General features: G+C 42.4%; 1 protein-coding gene across 2 annotated transcripts in view; it reads right to left on the bottom strand.

Moving 5' to 3' along the window:
- The window catches only part of APPL2 (adaptor protein, phosphotyrosine interacting with PH domain and leucine zipper 2), a 31521-nt gene extending 14345 nt beyond the window's left edge, over positions 1-17176 (bottom strand). Inside the window, exons 1-6 of one of the 2 annotated variants that reach the window (XM_015864228.2) lie at positions 16947-17176; positions 13772-13870; positions 4902-4961; positions 4357-4428; positions 1989-2076; positions 4-45 (exon numbers count right to left, since the gene is read on the bottom strand). In XM_015864228.2, coding sequence (XP_015719714.1) covers positions 4-45; positions 1989-2076; positions 4357-4428; positions 4902-4961; positions 13772-13870; positions 16947-17000 — 415 coding nt within the window. In that variant the 5' untranslated portion in view covers positions 17001-17176. Of the gene's footprint in view, positions 1-3; positions 46-1988; positions 2077-3137; positions 3161-4356; positions 4429-4901; positions 4962-13771; positions 13871-16946 lie in introns of those variants that run through there. The other variant, XM_015864243.2, reaches the window with a different exon arrangement.
- Between the last annotated feature and the right edge of the window lie 8255 nt (positions 17177-25431).

The following is a 25431-nucleotide window of genomic DNA, read 5'->3' as shown; positions in this document are numbered from 1 at the left end:
TACCAGTGCTGGCAAGGCCAAAAAGATCCTTCAACGTGCTTACTTCTGAAAAAGAGAAATCAAATATTCAGAGTAAAAACTGCTGTAAGCACTGGGTTCAACTGAGATCACTGATGGCACGCTTAATGCCTGTCATTCCAGTCCTTTCAAAGCAGAGTGTCACACCTGTCTTCATAATTATATCATACCAGATCAGTCACAAGACAAACAGACAGGCAGACAGGAAAATAAGAGTGGAGTTAGTTTACTTGATAGATGAAGTTATCACCATGAAAAATACTCCTCATCTGTCAGTGTAGTTTACCCTAAGAACACCACTTCACTATGCCTGCTATCACAAAAAGCCCATGTCTATCAACAGTTCTGAACATCCTGCCAAAGTTTATGTGATATCAAGAGATTTAACAAAGTCCCAGTGACACATGGTCTAAGCCCCATCCATGTATGTCATCTTCTCCATCAACATGGAACTTCTTTTGCTACTGTCTGTGAAAATAAATACTTATCCATTATATCTGATTACCAGCTATGACACTGATGTGGCAAAAGCTGGCCACCAGTTTCTCATGCAGGTAAAAGAGATACCAGACAAGTGACTCAGCTTTGAAAATCATGGGGTACAAACTGCTCTCAGTGCTCATATCAGTGCACACTGTAACTGGCAGAATCCTTCTCAAAAGGCTACAAAGCAAGCAAGTTCATAAGACCTGCCATTATGCAACTGTGAAAAGAAAAAGGGTACAACTATAGGATGTCATCATGGTCTCTGATTATTTGTAACAACCTATTCATAAATCAGCTTCATGCCAGCTCTGTCTTCCCAGAACACTTTCACGTGATTCTAATGTAGAATTATTAACAAAAGTGTTACCCTACAGATTGTGAAAAAGGTGACTGGACGGACAGGTAGAATGAATAAAATCTTGACATCTAGGGAAACTAAATAAACTTCCATAATTTCTTATGAAGCAGCCAAGGTTTGGTTTCTGTCTTTCCTGACTCCTTCTATGAACAAGGAACAAAATCCCTGTAGATGGGAAATGATTCACTGTATCAGTGAAGCCACATTAAGGAGGTGTTACAGCCTTTATAGAGCCAACATCTTACCATCCAAATACTGCTACATATTCTTTACACTATACTGTGAGCAACATATTCGTTTTTATAACCACCTTGATGTCTCTGCAGTTTCAAATGAGATTTTATGGTATAAGAAAACTAAACTACTCACTACGTAGCTGCAGGGTTTGGGTTGTTTTTTGTCTCCCATATCATGATGCCTTTAAGAAGTATATAAGCAGGAGAGTAAATTTAGCATGAAAAATGGTTGTTTTTCCTTTAATTCTGTAGTAAGAACTCACATTTCTGCTGCATGAGAAGGTCAGTGTCCTTGATCTTGACCTTGAAAGCATTTGTTTCTTGAAATTACACCCAGTGTTTGCAATATTGCTTTGCTGTTTAAGTACAAAATTTCCAAGCTTATGCAATTGAGTAACTTGGAACTACCTGCATACGGAAGGGACTTAAAGGGGACTTACTGCTTAAAAGGGAGGGGATATATTATACTGTGAAGTTAGGAAAGTATCCCTGCTTGTGCTTTTCAAACAATCCCAAACTTCTGCAGAGGGACTGATGCTGTTTGCAAGCCACATTCACTGCTACATTTCCCTGTTTTAGGCAACTAAATCATCCCTGGCTTCAATGAAAGTATGCTTGTGTAAAAGTGCAGTAACACAACAAAGAACAAGGTTGTATATTTCCAAACTTAACCCATCCAGGGCATAATGTATATGTGGTGAAATTGCACTGTTTACATCTGAAAGAAAGTGTCTGTCAATGCAATTCTACACCAGGGAAAAGAAATAGAAACAAAAAAACCCCACAACTTTATCGTGGGTTATCAGAAGAACAAATTCTTACGTGGGACTATACCTCAGCTTATTACAACATAAGCAAGAAGGAAAATTAAAATTTACAATACAACCTACCTGTGAGATCCTTCTCCCGAAATTGTACTATTGGGAGAATCATTGTATCTGCAAGCTGTTTTGCCAGTTCAGAATGGAGAACATTGAGCTAAAAGAGAGAACAGAGAAATGATCTAAGACACGACGCAATTACAATAACACACACTGTCTGTCACTGAACTCTCCACAACCAAGAGAGTTGATACAGGCTATAACATACATTTGTTAACTTTATTAACAAGCAATAAAAAGTTCTTAGCAAACCTTTCCTCGAGAAAAATTATGTAAATGGTGGATTTATATTTCCACCATTTGGGATCAGAAACATTGCAACAAGACTGCCAAGTGCCACTACAGTTCGCAGAATCACAGAGTTGTTTAGTTTGGAGGGATCTCTTGATATCATCTGCACAAACTACCTGGCTCAAGTAGGGTCAGCAAGAGTAGGCTGCCCAGGCCTGTGTCTAGTCAGGTTTTGAGTAACTTCACAGATTAACATCTCTATACTACTAATTGTTCTGGCCTCATCCAAGCCTTCTCCAGGGCATTAAAAATCCACGAGCAGCAAACATCAAGTGAAATTCTGCTATTGGCCCTTTATACTGGTCACTTTGGAAATTCATGTCAAACACATCTTAACACTACATAAAGAAAATCAAGCACTGATCAAGTTAGTAGAAAAATGATGCTTGTGGCTACAGACCAGTACTTCAGTGCTTGAAGCACAATTTTGAGAGACAGATGGGGTTTTGCTCCTGGTTAATTCCCTCCTACTGCTTTTTAGAGATCCAAGAACTTTCCAGTTCCCAGAGGAACTACGTTAGAGCAGTTTACCATTAATTCTAGTTATTAACCAAGTAAGATTTCATGTATAATCTGCCTTTGCCAACCAGTTTTTGTCAGTCTCTATAGCACAGAGTTACAGTTCCACTTCTATGACCACAATCTCTCTCCATTCACAAGGATTGCTCAGAACACAATCAAAAGGAGCAATATTCAACTTTCATAGCATTTTCCTGTTCTTTCTTTTGTGTGTCTCTAAAGTTCAGCAGACAAAGACATATTTTAAAGCATGTTTGACATCATTTAGGAAGAAGGAGAGGCTTGTGTGTTAGCAATGGCATGCTGAATCTTAAATGGGTTGTGACAATTATCATGCTGCTAGAGTACCTAATATGGGATGATGCCATACACGGACACAATAATCCTTGCACTTGCTCACAGTATCATTCTGAAGGCCTGCAAGGGGATTAGGAAGGAAGGATGAAGTCAGCTTTTCTCACCTGACAATACAGAACTTAACGAGGGCAACTCAACACCTATACAGAGGACAACTGGAACAAAGGTATAAGGGATATCTATCACACATAAAAGGAGGCTGAGGAACAAGAAAGCTCTTGTGAGGGAAAATGTGACTGAAAGAACTGAGCAGCAAGGTTCTCTGGTTTCAGCTCACAAAAGGAACAGGTCTCTCTTAACTAGGAAGGAGAAAGTTGCAGTTTTTAACTGCTCATACTTCACAAAGATAAATACAAGGCTTTTAGCAGTAAACGATCCTTCCAGCTGTCTCCTGAGAGCACATGTGCAGCAGAAAGCTAAGGGCAAACTTCACCTTTAAGATTCTTCTCATTGTATCACCAGAGTAATCCATGGGATAAGCGCAGCACTTCAAATTATTAACTGTCCGGGGATCTGGCTCAAACTGAAGCATTTAAAACTTGAAAAAGTATATGCCATTTTTAAATCAAATGAAGTTAAAAATGTTCCCAGTCTATTTGAAACATGTCCTGCTTCAGACTCTTTTCTAATTCCCCTATTTAGTAAGCTGATATTTGCTTTGTGTAAGGGTGGCTAATATAAAGATGTTGACCAAGATGGTGGTAAATAGTCAAAGGTTATTAGTAAAGAAAACTCACCAATGTCGATGCCTTGACTGGAAAGCTGAGGCAGTCTCCACTGGGGAACGATCTCCAAGAGATGCTGCCTCAGTGGTGGTCAGCCCTTAAATGAGGTCTCAGAGGAGGTGGAGTTGAAGTCCACCCCTCCCAGGAGCACAGCTAGATTACTCTCACCTGTGCTCCCGCAGCTGACCCAACACTTGCCTCAGCTAATTAATCAGTGGTTCAAGCTGTGATTTCCCATACACTTTGAGAGTAGCATGTGAGAGGAAGCCACAGATCCAGCTCTGGTGCTCCGCAGAACTAAAGGTATCATTAGCAAAGGGCAGCACTACGCTTCTTTCCGCCTCTGTTTAAATGACTCTGTAAAACCCAGGCACAATCTAACCTTCAGTGGGAAGGTTCAGAAGCAAAAAAGAAAAGAGCATAAGAAATAACCCTCCAATATTCTATTACCATTGTAATAATAGAGTACTGGCAGTTCAAATTACCTCATCCACAACTTTGGAAAAGTAATGAAGGGTGGATATCACTTCTTCATCTCCTTTTCCTAAGGCAAAATGCTGCAAACAGAAACATGCCTTTGGTGAGTATCAACAAAGCTGACACAGGAAGCGCTTTACTACACAGGTAAAAAATAGGTCTACAGTAAAATTAAATGAAAAAAATAGCAACTCAATAATACCAGCTCTTTATACTCTGTTTCTCCTCTTCAAAATTAATAGATTTGAGAGAACATGCAATGAATGCTTATTAGGGTCCTGTTAAAGTTAGAGTCACATCATAGGAACCAATTAGCTTGCATCTTCATAAATTCATTAACCAATAATTTGCACTGGTTTTGTTTCTTTCTTTCTTTTATATCTTCAGATGCTGAGAAGTGACCTAACAACTTCCTTGAGCATCTCAGACCATTTTGAAATGCACATGAAATCAAGTAAATGCAATGGGCTAAGCACTTTTGGAAAGAATGCTATTAGAACAGGATTCTTTGCAGGTGCTGACGGGTAAACCACAGGTGAGATGTTGAACATACCTGCTTTTCGTAGGCAAGGAGCTGCTTCGAAAGCTGCTGTGTGGCAAGACACATTTCATTCTACAAACAGAAGTTATGTATTAATAGAAGCACTTGAAAGTCTTTAGCCCTGCTGTTAATACTATTCCTTGACAGAATCCACAACTACTTACACTAACATTCAGTTGTACATGAACAAACATTCCCAAAATGCCTGAGTAGAAAAGCAGTAATGATGTGTCAATTTCTAATTAATATATTCACAACGCCAGCACATCAACTGCTGTTGCCCTGATTTGTTAGCAGTGACTTAAAACTGAGAAAGTAAAATGGAGCATGGGGAACCGAGTTCTGCTTTAAACCTTGACAGATCCTTTTCTCTTCCCTAGTAAAATACAAAACTCAGCACTTTTCATTTAAAAATTTCTATATTTGGAGGTGGAAATAAAAGGTGTTCAGGCCACAGAGAGCCTGGAAAGCTCATGGCAATCTCTGAACTGCTTTAACATCATTATGCTGGGACTGGTACTGAAAATGATTAAAACTAGGACAGAGTTTGTGTGTTCCCTCCCTGTGTCCCTCTGAGCAAGCAGAGTTGGCCATCTGGGCCAGGAATTCTGAAACAGCCTTTACTTTGGCCTCATGCCACCTCTGACATACTGCTCTACAGCCTGCTGTGCCTGCACCACTGTGGCACACCACAAAGGAGGGTTAATGCAGACAGCAGGGCTCATCCCAATCGTTCAGCCAGGCTTAGGTGTGCACAAGAACACAGAAAAAAAGAGGCATTACCACAACCCCATGTAACAGCAGCTGTACGTGAGGAGCTGCAATGTGAATGCGTAGCAGAAAAAGGATGAGCTAACTCTGACCTTTGTAATACACCGTGGTGGCAACACTCAAAGGAGGCTAAAGATGTCAGAGCAGAAGCCTTCCAAGTCACAAACAAAGGCTCTGAGCTGGAGTTGATCTGGATCCAAACTTGGATCACGTGCACCTCATGACTATTCTCACCATTCTCACCACAGTGGGCTAGTCTTGTTTATTGTCTCAGACCAGTCACTACACTTTCATCAAGCAGTAATACTCAGGATTCATGCAAGATGTGCAGGTTGATTACACAGACTGTAGAGTTTCTAACACGAAAAGGCTTTACACAACTACTTAACACGAAAGTATTTCCGAAACCAGTGGATGGATAAGGATGTTGTGACTTAATATGTTAACCAGCCTTGTTAAGAGCTCAGGGGAGGATGGGAATAAGCCTTAACTACCTATCTGCAGGCAGCACAACACAGGTCTGAGACTCTGCCACCTGCAGAGTGGGAGCTGGCTGGCAAGCAGGGACTTGATGACAGGAGGAGGCTCTCTCCATGTGGACTGATGACATGAAAAGGGTGTGCTTGTTTGCGTGCGTGTGGCTGGAGCCCAAAGATGAATTTAAGACTACAGAAAGCAGCACAGAGTTTCTCAGGCCTGGGATCTTTGCCATGAATACAGCCTCAAAGCCCAGTAAGAACTGTAAGAACAGCAAGTCCTCACACTGCAACGTAGTTGCTGTGTGCTACTTTTATAGTTGGATTGATGTCAGAAATCCTTTGAAATCATCTGAATTTAGAAATATGCTTCTTGCTTCTTTTTTCCCTTTTCTTTCCCCACAGAAAGTCAGGCTGACTATGGGACAACCATTCCGCATGTTATTCTCCCACATATTACTTCTGCCCCATTGATGCCAGCAGGACACATTTCTGATAGCTCTCATTGGATTGATTCTTTGTGTCAAAACACCACCAACCCTTTACTCAATCCTGCCCACACAGAGGAGGGAAGCCCAGGTCCTGCCTCCAGTTTCCCAACCACGCCAGACTTTGCAGAGGTGCTTTCATCACATCACACACACAACACAAACACTTGTAAAACAATTCAGCCAGTGAAATTAAACACAATCACATTGCATAAGGAACAGGAAGAAGGCAAACTGCTTTGCTGACCTAGTAGTAATACTGCATTGCTAAACACACTAATCTGGGAAAGTTTGGTTAATCCTCCTCCATTTGTTCCTAATCAGCCTTCTCCTCCCCCCGCCCTCAGACTCCCACTTCTAATCAGTCTCGAGACTTTAAAGCTATTTGCATTTCTTCAGTTGGCAGATCTACTGAATCCAGGGAAATCATTTTAATAGGTTTCAACCTAGTTCCTAAACATTTTGCTACAGAATACAGCAACGTTCACTTCCTTTATCCTGAAGTGACTGAAATTCAGCAAACCACAGCAAATGAACAGCTATTGCCCAGTCCCAGCTGCCTACTCAACATCTCTTCCACACTGATCATCAAGCAGTGCTGGAGTGGGAGAGCTATTGACAAGGTAACACTCTCAGGCAGAAACATAACAAAGACCTCAACAGAAATCCAGATATTCTACATGAAGGCAAAATTAATCAGCATCAATCTAACACAAGCGGAAAACCAAAAGATTCAACACCATTCCGTTCAGTTCTTGGGTTACTTCAGTGCCTCATATTGCCTTCAGACAAGTCATGCCCAACTGTTGGTGCCTGATCTAGTGCCAGAGTAAAGGCACATGATTTTCTGGGCTGGTTCCTCTCTCTTCATTATCACCCTTTATTCACCAAGCTGTTACTATCAAAGAGAGCATGACTTTTCTGTTATGCATCAGTAATAGATCTCCACTGCATTAACCATTTATCAGTGAGACAGTCAGTCACTTTTCAGAGTCTCTTTCTTCTATTTTCCCCAAATAAACCCTGAACACCAATACATTCAAGCCAGACAACTACCTGCAGAGTGTCTTCCAGCAGACTTCAGATTTGAGGTCATGTAAAGGATTAGGTTGAGCTATAAATTAACTTCTAAAGACAGGGAGCTCTTCCATCATGTCTACTTCCAATCCCGATCCTTCCTGCAAAGCTACTTTCCTACACCAGCTAAAGCTGGCATTTTTAAAACTCTGCAAGTAACCAGCACACAGAACTGCCAAATGCTCCTTTACGTAAGCAAGATAATGGAGAAAGTGTTTATTCATGCAGCCTAACCATACAGAATGAAATAATGTTTGGCTTACATTTGGTGTAATGTCTGATAAATTAGAAAAGAAACAGCAAAGTGGTAGAAGGAGGAGGTGCAGAAGGCAGCTGCAGCCCTCGCATCCTTCCAGAAGCAGGGAGCACATTTACCTTCTGGGTCTTGATATGACTGTTTTGTGCATCTCTGTCTACAAGCACGTTACCTTCCTGCAAAATACAATTCTCCAGCAGCCTGGTATACATTACAGCCCTACACATTTAGGTTTCCATACTAAATGGCTTGGAAACTTGAACCCAGGGCTGAATGAAGCCAAAGCCTCACCAGCGCACTCAGGCTGCCCAGCACGTTACAAGATCAGGCAAAAATACAGTTTTCCCTGCAGCTGAGTCACAGCGTGGCATTCAGTCCTCGCAAATATGAACGACTAAGCAAAGGATCATCTAACAGCTGCAAAAAAGAAAGGCATTAGTCAAAACTGTGCTGTAAAACAGCAGAAGCAGCCACCATAGGAATGTGTAGTTAATGTGGAAAGGATCTCTTTTCAGTGTCCTGCAAAGTAACTACTGTCAGCAGGGCATCTATGTATGATGCTTCCTTGGACCACTCAGATCTCCAGATCCTGCTTAGTGCAGTGCTGGCTTGCTTTCAAGCATGGTGTCAACTCAAACTCCAACATAAGTATTAAAAGAAACTCCCAGGGCTTAGTAAACACATTAGTTCTCATGTGATAACACTCTGTTTACCTGTCAGCAGCATATGGTGAATAGACCTCACGGTGCAAACCCACTGCTAATAAGGATCAATAATAAGATACATAAGATTCACAGAAGCCTCTTCTGAAGGTATTTTTTTCAGAGTTTGTCTAATCTGATACTCTGTTGAAACTTCTGTGTGAAACTGAAATGCTCACAAAATTTATTGTTTCAAAAGACTTTCCAGGCAACACAGCTTTTCCATCAGCCGTGGAATTAAAGCAATTAAAAGAAGGAAGAAACATTGTTTACTCATTATTTTGGCACGAACTAATTAAAGAATTCAGAACTGCTGGGGTTAGCTGTGTGACATAACAAACCTCAAAATCCATACGAGTTCTCTAGAACTTGATATCATCTACTGATTACAGCCTGATAGATGCTGATTTACAGTCAGCATACAGGAAGACGAAACAAGGAGCACTGTCGAAAAACAAAGCCTCATGAATTTGGGCAGAGAAATAACACTGTTATAGCACTACTTCAACTAGCCCTGGACAGATACAAGCCATCCTACTACCTAGTAAAGCAATGCACACAAACCAAGACTATTTCCTAACTGCTGAGAGTCTCCCTGAGCCTGGCCATCAAGAGGCAGCCAGCCCCAGAGCACCTTGGTGCCTTACCCATGTGACTGCCAGCACAAGGGAACTGCTCACAGAGACACTGACACTGACCCCAATTCTTCCTCACAATCCCCACACTGTTCTTCTTCTGGGTATATTGCTAAAGGCAATGTGGGTTTTGTGCCACCACTGTTTTCAGCACCTAGACAGATCTGTCAGGAATAATGAGATGAAACCTCTTTCCAAGGACAAAACAGTCTGTCTCATTTTCTTCTAATTTGCTTAACTGTTTATTGCTTCTAATTGTCAGTAGAGACACAACAGTCTCCGGAGTTTCTAAACGGCATTTTATTTCGTCAAGTGAAGATCACACATTTCTGCAGCATGATGGAAAACCAGAGATGATGGCAGAGCTCTGACAATAAATCCTATAGCAGCAGGAAGACAGGAATGTGAGCTGCTCACCACCACCACGGAAGCCTCAGCACACAACTTCAGTAAGCAAAATTTTCTACTAATCCCTGCTAGCTGCATCACCTGCTGCTCAGGTAACACAGTGAGCAGAGTGGTCAGCACAGCACTCATAGAAACAAGTAGCAGAAATGCTGTGGTATGTAACGCTGTGTAGTGCAACACAGAGGTTTGCTTGCAGTGATGAAGAACAAACTCCTTAAGGAACATTTCTGCATGACCATCCACGTGACAGACTATTTTGGGGGTTCCACTGGAGAAAAGAACCACAGCAGGAAGCACAATAAGGATTATTTGAAGAAGAGATATAAAAGTACTTCTCAATATTTACACATGTGGGTTTGCCAGATCTGAACCTTGCTCCTTGAGCACAGCTCATGCATTCGGTCCCTGTGACCTTCTTCTGAACACAGCAGTCACACACGGCACCTGCTCTACCGGCAACATGAATTTCTGTTGGAATACATATTGACCTGAAAGGCAAGATCCGCAGCACCCAGCAGGATTCTGTGGCTCAAGGTTAAAAATTCAGGGATTAAAAAAAAATAAGAAGCCCTCAAAAAGATTCCTACTTTCCAAGTGTTTGTAAAAACCTTCGGGTAAGTACTTCTATCTGTCTCATATTCCTTTTGAATGCATTGACCCAAGCACTTAGAGCAGCTCTTGCTGTCAGTTTGCAGACTTACTGTGGCAATGCACACAAAGCAGCATTCCAGGACAAATATCTGTGTATATCCACATGGGTAATTAGCAGCTTCCACTTGGTATTGACAGCAAGTCCCCTGAGACCCTGCAGAGCATCCATCAAGAACCGCCAACTATTGTTATTGGATCGCAATAGTAGTGGTTTGTTTTTATTGTTATTGGATCGCAAATGTAGTGGTTTGAACTACATGGCAAGCCAAGTTTTCATCACAAAGAAACACCAACTTCTAGTGAAAGTCTCCAGGGAAAGTTGAAAACATGGCTGAGATAAATCTGGGAGATCTTATAGTTTAGAACATACTCAAAAAGAAAAAGGTTTACAATGTTAAAACTGTTATAACTGTTTTCAGCGGACATAAGCTCCTATTTCTCAGTACTGTGGATGGGTAAAACCCACTTTTTTTTGTCTAACTGCCACAACTGTGATCGCAGCCATTTTTCTGGCTGTGCAAGTAGAACTCTTATCACTGCTTCAGAAAAGGTCAGTCCCTGTGATTCCTATTATACAGATAAGGAAGTAAGAGATTGAATGGCAGCGACTCTGCAAAGACAAAGCAGTCAGGAAAACAAAACAAAAGCAAATTCAGAATCTGTCTCCTCACTACTCTCAACTTCTACACTCTCTCCACTAAATATCATTCCCTCTCAGCCTTGAAGGGTGCTGGGAACACATCCCAACAGGCAGCTAGTGAGGCCCAGATACTTGGTCTCCTAACAAAAGCACAAGGAAAAAATGATTTTCCCTAAAGCTGTGATTAAGCAGAAAAGAAATATTGTACACAGATATTTCTTAGCCTCCCACTCACATTTTGTGGCCAATTCAGTGTCATATTTCTCCTTCTGATGCAAATGCAATCATAACATTTTGTAGTAAAGGGTGTACATCTCCAAAACTGAATGTGAATTCAATCTGAAAGAGTGTATTCTTCGGAAATATTCAGAAACAGCTCCTTAAAAGGAAAGGCTGCCACTTGCAAAGCTCGTTTAAATTAGTCAGAAATCAGTGTTATCCTACATGGCACCAGCAATGTGGGATTAACCACAGCATATGGCTGAATTAATTATTCCACTTAATTTTTATTTAAAAGTCAGAATTCTATCCCAACTGTAGCATAATCTCATGCCAAAATACCAAGACTTTTTAAGACAGAGACAGAGGAAAAAAAGTTTTGGTTCCCTTTAACACTTACATAATTAATTTGATCTGTGCTTGCTTGTTACTGTAATGCCTTTTATTGCACATACAGTTTTAGGTCCCAGGTACACAGATCCAAAAAGAAGCCACAACACAACATTCTCTAGGAATTAAACGGCAACACTACTAGCACTAAAAGCTAAGCAAACAAGCTTGGCCAAGTCTTTATCACAGGCTGCTAAGCCTGCATTTTCTCAAGTCAGCAGCAGTGCAGAGAGCCATCCTGGGCACCCCTACAAAGTTTGACTTTAAACAACAGTTGTGTGCCCCACATCTCCAAATGGCATCAGACATCTGTTGAAATATCTCAAGACACACATCTAATACCTGTAAGTGATTGAATATTTAGATCAAACAAAAGCAGGAGCTGTGCAGGAAGAAGAGGCCAAGAAGTGCTAGGAAAATGCAGAGACTCAGTAGTACCGCAAAGCACAGATGGGTAAATGTGCTGATATAATGAGAAAGGAAATATGTCCTAATAGCAGGGCAAAAGAAAAAGAAAAGACTAAAAACTGAGATGGAAAGGAAAAGGCAAACAAAAGCAGACAAAGCATTTTCTTGTGAATCATGGGCTAAAGTCACCACTTCCTAAAATGGCATCTGAAAAAGGCATTAGCAGTGGATAGGGACAAGTCCATGAACTCAATACTTAAAAATCAAACCTTATTTATCCTCTGATTTCCTTCTTCAACCCATTTCAATCCCACCTGCTCTTTGGTCTCAGATTTCCACCACCCAACAGGCCCACAAGCTTAAATCTCAGTGAGATAACACCCATCACTGACTCACAGTGCTGATTTTACGCCTCCTCTCAAACTACTGACAATACGCTTTATTGCTTTCTAAGCATCTGAGCTGTACTTAAAGTCTGTGATAGCTTTGCATTTGCTTGTAAAGGTGGGTAATATAAAGATGTTGACCAAGATGGTGATAAATAGTCACAAAGGTTATTAGTAAAGAAAACTCACCAATGTCGATGCCTTGACCGGAAAGCTGAGGCAGTCTCCACTGGGGAACAATCTCCAAGAGATGCTGCCTCAGTGGTGGTCAGCCCTTAAATGAGGTCTCAGAGGAGGTGGAGTCAAAGTCCACCCCTTCCGGGAGCACAGCTACATTACTCTCACCTGTGCTCCCGCAGCTGACCCAACACTTGCCTCAGCTAATTAATCAGTGGTTCAAGCTGTGATTTCCCATACAGATCTAAAACATTAACACGTGGTCTTCAATGGTGGATCTTCATGATGTAGGTAGCTAGACTGCTCCTTCTTCCAAGTAATAATACCAGTTAGTCCAAAGATCAGCCCCAAAGGACAGACATACACCTGCTCTAGTTTTACAGATGAACTGGCACTGATGAGCATTAGGCACTCAGTCTCCTAGTACATTCAAAGTATCGTCATTTTCCTCATCCTTCCACATTCTCTGCATCACTGCTTTAAGAAGAGGAAAAACGTTGTTCCTAAGGAGTTCACGCACCCAAATTACATGAATGCTTGCACAAGTCCCATGAGGTACTGGGTATGTCTCTAAAGGCCTAGATATGGTACTTTGAAATATCTATCCTATGCATATGGGAACCCCTAGCTTCAGTCACAAGGTTTATTTTATTTTTAGAAGCACAAGTTTTACTTTCAAATGGACTCAGTCACCTACATTGTGTAAGTGCTTGAAAAAGTGTTCTTCTGCTCCTGCTCTCCTATGTTTCACACTGACTACTTCAGGTACTCACATTCAGTATGACTCAAAGTATATGTTCTCTTTATAATCAATGGGCACAGAGTTTCTTTAAGATGGTGAGTCACAGCTACAAAGTTAGATGCCCAGGGTCAGTGTGAATATCTGTCGGTGTACCGTGTTTACGTGCAAGCAAGTAATTTTGTAAAGGGTGGCCTTCTAATATACTGTAAAGTAAGAACATACCACAGTATCCCTTCTCTGAACTGTATGGAAGCAGCCAGAGCAGGTGAAGCCTTTTTCATACATACGACTTTTCCAAGCAATAAAGGACTGAACTATCAGGTGGAAAACACCCACAACTCTCCTGAAGCTACAAGAGGCGCAGGTATTTGGCACCTTTCATGTAAAATCACAGCATCAGAATAGCGACATATCTTCTGCTGCCCATGTAACAACAGAAAAACAAATGAAAAATTACCTGAGCACCATAGACTCGCTGCATTGCCTGAAGCAACTGGTTGGTGTATTCAGTGAGGGTTCCTGCATCTTCCTCAAAGACACTGAGCAAAGAGCGAGTCTTCAAAAAAGAGAAGAAAAGCAAACAGTTTTAGTTTCAAAGGAAAATATTTTAAAGATTCGCAGTTTAAGACTCTGTAAGTAATTGGTAGCATTTTTGCCTCCCACTTTCTATAGCCCTGTTCATTCAGAATTACAAAACATGTAGAAATTACCCCTTTTGATAGGAATAGGTAAACTGAGGCAGTAGGAAGCAAAGTGACCGAAAAGCTATGGCCAGCTCCTGACTCCCCAACTCCAGCTCTAACTAATAGGCATTCCTTCCAACATAAGCAGGAATGTAAAAAATCCTGAATATCTGCCTGCTGACTACAGTAATCCAAACCATGTTAAGGACTCTGGGTCAAACACCAGCACTTGCTCACTTTACTTCCCTAACATCAGACTGCATCACAAGCACTCCTTTCCATTAGGTAATTTACAGAGTATTATTTACTCTCAGCTGTCTTGAGCAACTCTTAAAGGGCCACTGACAAAGCTAGGGGACATAACCACACCAAACAACTGAGTGCTCACCTACAACAGCAGGCACACAAGTACGCACGCATTCAGAGATACCCCCTACTTTCTCCATTCTGCCAGCTTGGCAACAAATTGAGTGGAAAAAAGAGCATAGCCACAAGTATTATCTTAAAGACATGAATCCCCTTGGCTTGTTTTGGTGGAATCATCAGGAACTGTGAAGTATGTTGCTTCTGAAATGGGGAAGTAAAATAACACAGAGTAACACTGAGCTCCAGTACACAATATTGCAATGTCACTAAATGAGACAAAGCCCCTTTAACAAAGTCACAATTCATCCTTAGTCTTAACGTTGGTAAATCCAATGAGTTTGATGCTAACTAGCAATGTCTTCCCATCTGCACAGCTAATTTATTCTGCTCCAATTAGATTCATCTGCTTACCTGAGGGGCACACATAAACTCCACTACCTTACTATTAACAGAGGGAGCACTTTATCCATCCTCCTATTACAGCAGCCTTCTCATATCTCTGAAGTACCCAGGTGCCAATGTGGCAAACTTACTGGAGAGCCTTAACACGGTTTTAAGTAGCTCCACCACATTAACAAGAGGTACTTTCCCAAGATGCTTATTTTTTGCCAATCAAGATTGTATCAGTCCTGAATAACTCAAAATCAACATCCTCCAAATTAAAAAGCAGTTGCCTGAACCATAGAATCACAGAATGATTTGGGCTGGAAGGAACCATTAAGACCATCTATTAATTTGCATACCTCATGCACTTTCTAAAACATGAGGTTATGTCCTCATTTTATTACCCCTCTGTCAGTGACTGCATGAGGCTGAAGAGAATCAGGTCACTTTATGTGTAAGTATGATCATATAAGTTTCTACATTGCAAGCTCTGTGGGAGAGAGACTGTGTCTGCTTCGATTTTGTAGTATCCAGCTCAGAGAGGAACAGGGAAAAGTTACAGAACTTGAAGAAGTGATGACCAACCCAAGCCAAAACAACCTGCAAACAACCAGGTTTATGCACAGCCCAGTATTTCCAGTAATTGAAAAGGATCTGTTAACAGCCTTCAGGTCAGAAGAAAGACTAAGACCTCCAAATTCAATCTGGTGCTTTGTTCAGCTGCTTTCACTCAGTGTTACATTTTTAATCATCGAAGGAAGCGTTGACTGAAGAGGAAAATGAGTTCACCTACCCTGTGTGTCAAGTTCTTTAGCTCCATAATACACAGGGGAGGTTGCTATTAAAAACATTAATAACTGCTCATAATAAATCTAGCACACTTTGGTACAGAGTGGAATACTGTACAGTTCAGGTCAGAAGGAACTCTGGAGGCCCTCTGGTCCAACCCCTGCTCAAAGCAGGCATCAGGCTTTTCAATACTGTTCCCAGTTGAGTATTGAAAATACTCAAGCTTTGAGATTCCATGACACATCAATATTTGACAAAAAATCATTCTTATTAAGGTAAGCTTTCATGAAATCACAGGAAAAAAGGTTAAGAAGTGCTCAAGATGAGCCTTAAGACTCCTTAACTCCTGACAGGTGCAAGTCCAATCTTTCCTTCAAATGTCTCATGACAGACTCTGTAACACCTTTTAGCCATCTGTTCCACAGTTTGCCTGTTGATTCCTCCTCCTGGCCCATCAGCAGATGAGTTCCAGTTACAGTATGGGGATACTTGGGAGCAGCACCCAAGCAAAGCCACCCTGCCCTTCTTTCTTCTCCTTTGCTTCACCCACTACTTCTGTATCTCTGCCTGCTTTGCATTTTGACCTCAAGTGTACCTTCCCCACCCTACTGGGAAATTTCCACTCTCTCTTTCCCCTTACTTCTTTCTTCCACCCCTCCTCTCATCCTCCCTTGCCAGCTCCCAAGGCCTCACATCTCCCTGGAACGCCCACCAGCCATCTTGACATGTCATGTTCTCTGCTATGGGTTTTCTACAGTGCTACTACTGCTTTTTGCAGTGAGGAGTGGGTGCTAGCATGGGAGCACAGAGCTTGCAAAGACTGGGAAGGAAAGAGTGACAACTGCCTGGCCTCCTTTCATTTAGAACGAGGTCACCTTCAGTAGGATTCAGCCCACTTACCCCCGAGGGAAGCCCTTGTATCTGACGTGCAGTCCTTGGGACCATTCACAAGTTGCAGAGGAGCGTGGCCACTGGCAGCCAGATTCACTAGCCTACTTCTGTTGCCTCTTTCCCCCACGTACCAGGAGGGAGTTAGGGCAACATGCCGTGCCCAAACACACCTCACCTCCAGCACACTCCGGATAGGACAGCGTGAGGGAAAAGCCATGGAGACGAGAACAGGCGTCGATCCCCGACCTGCCCACAGACGCAGACATCACCTGTTTTTCCCCGACAGGTGACCGTCAGGAAGCCAAAGCCTTCCCCCGACGCCACAGGGCCGCCACCAGCCGCAGAGCATCCCACGGGCTAAACCCCCCTGCCCATTTCTTCCGCCGGTCGGCAGCCGCCCCCCGGCCCCTGCCGTCCCTCTCTGCCGCGGACGCCTCTCTCCCCGCTCCCGACCCGCTCCCCGCCCGCCGACCCGCACAGCTTCAGCCGCGCCCCCCGGGCCGGCTCTGCTCCCGCTACCTGCGGGCTGTCCTGCAGAGCTTCTTCCAGGAGGAGCTTGTCCACGGCGGGCATCTTGGCGCTGGGTCGCAGGGCGGAGGGGCCCCGGGTTCGGCTGCGGGCGTCGCTCCCCACGGGGGCGGCCGCGGCTGTCCGTCCGTCAGTCAGTCCGCAGGCTGCGGGCACGGCGGCTGGCTGCGCTGGCGGGGCCGGAGCCGCTCACTCCTCCCAGTTCCCGTCTGTGGGAGGAAGCGAGTCACGGGGCAGGGCTGGCAGGGGGCGGCTTCCTGCCGCCATTAACTCCTCAGGGGCCACTGAGCTGTATGTAGCGGGAGGCTGGAGTCCCTAGATGTAAGATTCCTCTTCCTCTCCGCCCCAGATACCATGCTTACGGCTCTGTGCCCCACACAGCAAAAAGGAGCTGTGGGCCCTCCCCGCAGCTGAGGGAGATGCACTCTGGCTGCGAGGGAGCAGGATTGCGATGGAAATTAAGGGAAAAGTGCAACCTCTGGTCTCCGTCTGTGGGGCTTGAGGGCCTCTGGCAGTCTCTGGCCAGTTGCAGTGCTCCTTGGGGTGTCCCCACTGGGCTCAGGCCATGTACTGACCCTGCAGGCTCTGGGAAGCACCCCAAGTCCTGGGTGACTTTCTGGGTTCAGGGCAGTCTCTGGAGTAGCATGTCCAGGCCCAGGGCCCCAGCACAAGGAGGATGTGGAGCTCTTGGAGCAGGCCCACAGCAGGGCCGTGAAGATGCTCAGAGGGCTGTGGCACCTGCTCTGTGATGAAACACTGGAGGAGTTGGGTTTGTTCAACCTGGAGAAGAGATGGCTGCGGGGAGATCTCTTTGTAGCTTTCCAGAACTGGAAAGGCACTTATAAGCAGGAGCAAGACTCTAGTGGATGGCAACCCTGCAGGGGAGCAGAGCTTAGTCTTTAAGGTCCCTTCCTACCTAAGCTATTCTGTGATTCTACAGCTAAGCCAGGCATGCTTTCAGGCAGTCCTCATCAGGGGTGTTTGCATTTCTTCTTATTTATGGGCTATTCTGCAATCAGAATTACAAGGATGCAAAGTGCTTCGGGCATGTCACTTCCAGCTCAGTTTTTATAGCAGCCTCTAGTTCCTGAACTGCAAATCAATTAGAATAATAGAATCATTGAATATCCAAAGTTGTAAGGTACCTGTAAGGATCAAGCCTAACTCTTACACACTTGCCATCTGTAGCCTTTCATTGTTCCACTGTGGTTCAGGATGAAACTAGAGATAATAACATCTCTTTGCATCTGAATCTTGCTGGATTTTTCCACTTCTGTTATTCCTAAGCAATAATAAGCATTCTATATGGCAAGAAAGGTGACTGCTAATACAGCTCTTCTTGTTGATTAAAATACAGCCTTAGAAAAATGTTACAGATCAGCTGGATGATCATTTTATTTAATTATGTAAGAAATGTTAATTATGTAAGAAATCGTAGCTAAGGCATTTCTGAGGGTCTGACATGGATTGGTATTAATTCTGAAGCTTGTGATACGACCTTTAACCCAATGTGCCAACTCTGTCACAGTATGACTCCGCTCCAGCAGTCCTGAAGCTGGACTCCCTGTTACAGCCCCTACAGCAGGAACAGCATTCTCACGTTCAGTCTCCTTCTCCTGCCTGAACAGAGACACTGAGCTGTAATACAAGCCACTAGCTGGGACCAAATGTATCAAGTTTGATGGGCAGTATATATTTAAACAGTAATGGCTCTTTCCCATTAAGTTGTTCTTTCACCACCAAGATCTAGGTATGGTTTGTGTTTTCATTTCCCGTTGTCTTCCTTCACAACAGCTATCTTATCTGGTTCTTCTCGATGGCTTTGTTTAGTGTAGGGTTCGTGCATGAAATCTTGTTGTCATCTTTCCATAATTGAGGACTGTTATTTCCAGAACAGCTCTCACTTAAATAAGACTAAAAGTACTTGAGTAATTATTGGAAGGTGAATAGCAAGTATCTCACGTTCTTCTTTGCCATTCCTTATAGATCTAATAAACAAATCTTAGCAGCTTTGAAAAAGAACTTTCTTAGGTATTCCTGGAAGACTTATTTAAAGTGAATATTGTACATACAGAAAGAGAATAAGGAAGCAGTGGCAGAATACCTAGAATAAGTCACCTGAATGTACTTTCTATTTCCAAAAAGCCATTGCAGCATGAGCTGAGCTGGAAAACAGTTCCAGTAAGCAGACCAATGAATTTATATGTGCCTATTCTGAAAGCCACAAATTACTTGATTAGGTTAAGATAGATGCCTTTTAGAATGTGAAGGTTTGAGGTGAAGCTCCTGTAATGGCTAAAATGAAATTGATGTGTACTGCTTAATAAGACTTAATAACATCAAGTAAAATCAATACATAATTGAGCATTGAGATGAAATAATACATTGCATGAACTGATTGTATGTTTCTAGGTAGAAATGGTAAAAAAAAAATGGCAAAAGCCCAAATGTAGTTCAATGATCTCATAGCTGAGCAAAGCAAAGATTTTAAAGGCAAGGAGAAAGTTTGGATTGGTCTGTAAGCTTGAGATTTGCCTGCTATGTGTATCTCTTGGCAAAGCAACATGAAACCTTACAACATTACTGCGAACTGGCAGAAATCAGTGCTTCAAACTTGAATTTGGGGTTTTATGTGTGATAGTTTTGTTTGAGGCAGGTCAGGAATGTCTGTTGGTAACAAACCACCCAGCTGCCCAGCCAGAGCTGGAAACAGTAATGCTGAATCTGTTTGGTGCTCCTCGTGAGTCAGTGAGCCCTGCCAGCCTTAATTGACTGCTTTGGAAACAGGGCAGCTGTTCTGCATCCTTAGCATAATTTATTTCCAAATTTGATAATCCACCCAGAATTAATGGAGAGCTGACTATAATTATCTGTTTCCAGTTAGACTGGTTACAGAGTTAGTCATGTTGCGTTGTGTTTTCTTTTTCATAAGTTTCATTATAACTTTAAAGAACATATTGCATTATACTTCCTTTCTGGCTTCATACCTTGCACATTACAAGTAATGTAAAGTCACATGTTTGCTAAGTCAGCTCAGTCTATTTATGCATTTAACACAGCGACAAAGAAACCTTTGAACTACAGATGACTTTTAGAGGTACAGCAGTTTACCCTAAATTGTGTAGTTGCCTTGTATAAATACAGTGGGTATAGTTGCAATAAATTGCTTCAAATTATTATTATTGTTATTATTGTTAATAACATTAATATATATATATATTTGCAAGCGAAGGATTTGAAATATAGCCTAATTACGCTCAGTGCCAAAAGCATCTGAAAACAATTTTTAACATTATGTAAAGACATTGCTGGTTAGATTAATAATAGGGTATCTATTGCACATGGAGCTTCTGGACACTGACAGAGTGTCCTGTGATTTTGTGTGTGACCCACAAGATAATACCAGGCTGAAATTATTAATTGCCATGCAACCAAGACCTCATGCTTTTTGTGTTAATGTAAAACACATGGCTTTGCTTATTTCCATTAAACACATTAGTAATATGCCAGAATGGAGATGTACAGATGTACTTGAGAGTGGGATGGATCAAATTAAAACCTCTGTGAAGGTGAAGGGTGTAACTGCCGTACTTAATTTCATGTAATTTAAGTACAATTAAGTTCCCTGATGTAACCAGGTACTGGAAGCAGCAGCAGTCTTCATCTAGAGCCAGAATAAGAGTATGGTTTCAAAAGCCCAAGCCTGTGGTGACAATGCCTGCTAGAGGTCTTGCCACTGCTACACCCATGGCTGCCTCTGCTGGTGTCCACGTGGCTCTTTACCTGCAGCTGAAGGGTACCTGATTTACCATTTTGCATTTGCTTTCCAGGTAGGAACAAGCAGAGGATGGGCAGCTCATTGGTGGAAGGAAGTACTGAAATCCTTTAAGCTAATACTACCTTCTCTATGCAGTTTTTGCAGCATTTGGACAGATGCTACAGGCTCCTTTTACCTGCCCTGCTCCCTAAAGCAGCATAACAAACATCCCCCCTGTTTCAGTTGATAATCCAATGGAGATTGTGTATCTGAGGTAGCGAGAAAAATCTTGCCGTAAAATAGAAGCAGCATAAAGAATAATAAGCATTTCATCAATTAAATGTGCACGTGGTACAGTTCTGTACTTTAAAGTAAGAGAAATGTAATGCCTGATATGTAGTTGTTTTATGAAATGTTAATGATTAATCTGTTTGCTGCAAGGGTTACTAGAGGCCAAAACACCATGTTGCCTGTGCAGGTAAGGCCAACACCTGCGTGTCAGAGCAATCATTGATCAGAGCCCCTGATCATTTTATAAATACAACAGGAATGCAGGCAGCACATGCAAGTGCACCTGATGTCATTGTGTCTAAAGCCAGATTTTAGCCTTTTTTTCTTTATCACGAGGCCATCTGAACCAACCAGGCCTTGTGCTGCTTTGAACAACAGAGTTGAAAAGTTCATGTTATCTAACTTGGATATCTCAGTTTGATTCATCTTCCCTTGGCATCACTTAAACTAAAAAGACTGATAGGAGGTATTCAGATTTAGTCAAAGTTAAAACTTGCAGTTTTACTGAAAGTTAAAAGATATCAATATTAGAGATATCCCAAGTGTGGATGCTATTGGAAGTGCATTAGTATATCCCTTTTGGCCTTCTTGCTTGCTTTTTGGGGTCTTATTCTGTGTATGTAAATGTTGTGATAGTGAGGAGGTACAGGCTGCCTGGAGATGCTTTTGTCTCCTCCTTGGAGACCTTCAGAAACTGCCTGGACATGGTCCTGGGCACCCTGCTCTGAGTGCCCCTGCTTGGGCTGGGTTTGGGACAGATGGACCCAGGGGTCCCATCCTGCAGTTCTGTGACTTGGTGGTGCCAGAGGGCTTCATTTTGTGTTTGCAGAGAAAGGGCAGAAAAAAAGAGAGGATGAGACAGAAAGCAGCAAGGAAGCTCTAGGCAACGCCTGTTTGGGCAACACGACCACAGTCTGTTTATTTCCTGAAGGGGAGTGACACCTCTAGGCAGGCTGCCAGGGCAGTGTCATGAACATGAGTACACAAGCAAGTGCAGCCATACCAGGTGGAGGCACTGCTGCCCTCTGCACAGGCAGAAGGTTTGGACACCTTAATGTGGCGCAGCAGGAGCCGTCTCACCAAGCTCTGTGTTCTTCCTAAATGCTCGGAGGCTTCCAGCCTCACTAGATCAGACTTTCTAATTGTTCTTCCTGTGGTAGCCCTTTAGAAGCTCTTAAGCTGTACCAAGAAAGCCAAATAAATACTGGAACCCGTTCCTCTCCTTTGGATGAGGAGAGGACCTGCTGGACCTGCTCTCAGAGTGTGTGCTGAGATCCTGCAGCATTGCTGCCAGTAGCACAACTGTTACACTGGCATGTTGGTGGCCTCCTTTCCTGGGGGCTCATCAGGAGTACAAGGCTGCATGATTACAGCAAAGGTTGCAAGCCACTTGCTGCTACTACCTTTCATAGCCTTGTAGCTCTTGGGCTGTCTTGTCTGAGATATATAGGTTTGACACCATGGGCGTGGTTCCTGGGAGGTGTGGCAGCAGGGCCAGGCTGCTGTTGTTGCAGTAATGCTTCCTGTTGGCAAATCTCTCTGAGCGCTAACAGAATTTTTGAGGGGAAGGTCTGCAGAAAGCAAGCTGCAAGCAAGACGAATTACCCCCCCCCCCCCCCCCCCCCAGGCCATGTGCATCTTGCTGGCCATAATCAGTTCACCACACACTATTGCTTGAGCATCTTACACCAAGTCCTCCTGATTCTGCCTTGTAGCTGAGAAGCAGCCCTTCCTTTTGTTTCCTACTGTAAGATTTGTGCTACAGACAGGAGTTCTGCAACACCTGCAACAATTCTTTGTGTTTTCTGTGTGCTTGGCTACATAGATCCAATCCTACAAATATAGAAGTTTATATCTGGCCTGTCGAATTCTTTGAGTTTAATCAAACATATTAATGTTGGCCAGATCAGTAAATAGTTTTCCAGCTCTTTCAATTTCATTTATGATAACACATTGCTTATCCTTGTTTCTCTTTCACTTTTTTAAAACCAGAACATTTAGTTCAGTGGTCACATAGAGTCATTATCTTTAAATATTCTCTAGACATAATTGCTGACAAGATCCTAGGTCAGAAAGCATCTGTCTTTCTAAAACCACAAGGCATGTGGACAACATGTACAGCAGACAGAGTCAATAGGATCTAATTATATTCATGAGGTTTTCTTAGAGGGGGGCTCATGGTTCCTAATTAGTTTTTCACCCTCTGAAATCAAACTTGTGTGAAATAGCAAAAAACAAAAAAGCCCCAAGAGGGACAGCAACGAAAACCCATGACTGGGAGAACAGGAATAACGTCATGGAAAATGTTCTCATCAACATTTAAACTAACATAATTGCTTTGAGAGATATCTATGACAAAAGAAAGTATGCCGAGTTTTTCAGCCCTCACCTGAATGGAACTGCTGGTGTATACAGTGCATAACATTTTGCTTTCTACCGTGTCCCAGCACTGTAGAAGAGAGCAATGCTAAGTATCTTAAGAACTACATCAAGGGACAGGAGCTTCATTTCAATGTAACCACCTGCTTGTCTTAGAATTGTCTGAGTTGGAAAGGACCCTTAAAGGTCATCTGGTCCCACTCCTCTGCAGTGAACAGGGACACCTACAGCTACAGCTACATCTTGGGTTTTGGTGTCTTGTCCCCATTGGGTTGTTAATCCTGAAACAAATGCAACTAGATACAATGTTTAATGCAGAGATTCATTATCTCTGTTTCTGTGGCTCTCTACCATTTACTTCTGCTTATGAGTCCAGAAGTTTATTCCAGGTCAGAACAAGAGTGAATTTCTTCACTGCTATTTAAACAAATGTGAGGATGTTGTCCCTTTATGCACATGCTAAAAGGATCACTTTTGTGAGAGCATCGTGTATCTGCTCACTGACTGCTTACAGTCTATTTTATTACATTGCACCAATACTCTGCTCTTATAAATCCTGCAGAAAAAAAACACACATTTGAGTGCTTAAAATTTACTCATATTTTATGTCTGTCAAAAATCACATTCTGATTAAAATTCAGAATTAAAAACATAATTTGCTCTTTGTCAATCAATGCAAAATAATATAATTGCCCTATGTGGGTGTCCTATTTTGAATAAACTAAAACACCCCGCCTCCATGTTGGTAATTGTATGAGCAACTTCTGTTTTCTGTATGCCTAACATGACATCAGCTGCAGTTAATCTAAATAATTAGCATCCTCTAGTACTACATGCATATTTATAGGAAGAGGTGCTGTTTTGATAGACATATACTTCTCTCTGGCTAATATTTGTTGAAGCAGAATCCCATTTTCTAAATAAAATGGCACAGACAAGTTCTAAAAGTCCTTCCCAGTGTGAATTATGTATAGACGTTGTGAGTTATATGTAGCCATTGTGAAAATAATGGCAAAATTTAGCCTATCTTGGTCTTCAAAAGATCATAAAATCATGGGATCATAGAATGGCCTGTGTTGAAAAGAACCACAATGATCATCCAGTTTCAATCCCCTGCTATGTGCAGGGTCACCAGCCACCAGACCAGGCTGCCCAGAGCCACATCCAGCCTGGCCTTGAATGCCTCCAGGGACGGGGCATCCACAGCATATTTTAATACAGCATATTAGAAATCTTATAATATAAGACTTATAGCATATGAATAAACCTTTTGGGCACAGAAAGAATGTCAGACTGTCTCTGAATGCACAATTCAAGCATTTGTCCATCTGCTAGTTGCAAGGGCACCTTCCTTGGATTGTAGCATTTAACCAGCACTAAACCAAGCATCTTTTTCAAATGGAAAGGAAGGGGATGATGGAAAACATGTCTACAAATCTGGAATTGTATACATCGAAAGTCACTGAAATCTTATTTGTTTCTGCAAAGGGAAAAGGTGGGGTTGAAAAAGCCGTGTGCTAAAACTTCAGCATTTTTAGGAACAGATGTCATACTAGAATGAAGATACTAATATTCAGTTATGGCACTTCTTCCCCACGAACTAGCCTTTAAAAAACACACTCTTGAACTCCATTTTACTGTGTGAAACCTCTAAGAATCACATGCCCTGGACTTTTAGCTTTAAAAAAGCATGTGGATTTTCATCAGTATTAACAATACCCACATTCAGGAAGTATTACAAAATTAATTACTGAAAGAGAGCTGGTTTTTTGTTGTTGTAGCTTTTGTTGTTTGTATAAGCAGGTGTATTTGCTAACAGAGTATTCACATTTCTTCCACACTTAATGGCCCTACCCTCAGTGATCTGCTTGTTCTCCATGATCATGGCTCCTGTTCAGTTCTGCCAGCTTATAAATAATGCCACACTTTCACTGATTTTGTTGATCCTGTCCCAATCTATGACTAATTTGGCACAGTAATGAGAATTTTATTTGTGATTTCCATGGAAACTGGAACAGATGGATGAGTACAAATCTTTTTGCCCTAGGA

Source organism: Coturnix japonica, chromosome 1 (genome assembly GCF_001577835.2).
Source record: "Coturnix japonica isolate 7356 chromosome 1, Coturnix japonica 2.1, whole genome shotgun sequence".
Classification (NCBI taxonomy): domain Eukaryota; kingdom Metazoa; phylum Chordata; class Aves; order Galliformes; family Phasianidae; genus Coturnix; species Coturnix japonica.
This window is presented reverse-complemented; position numbering and strand designations above follow the sequence as displayed.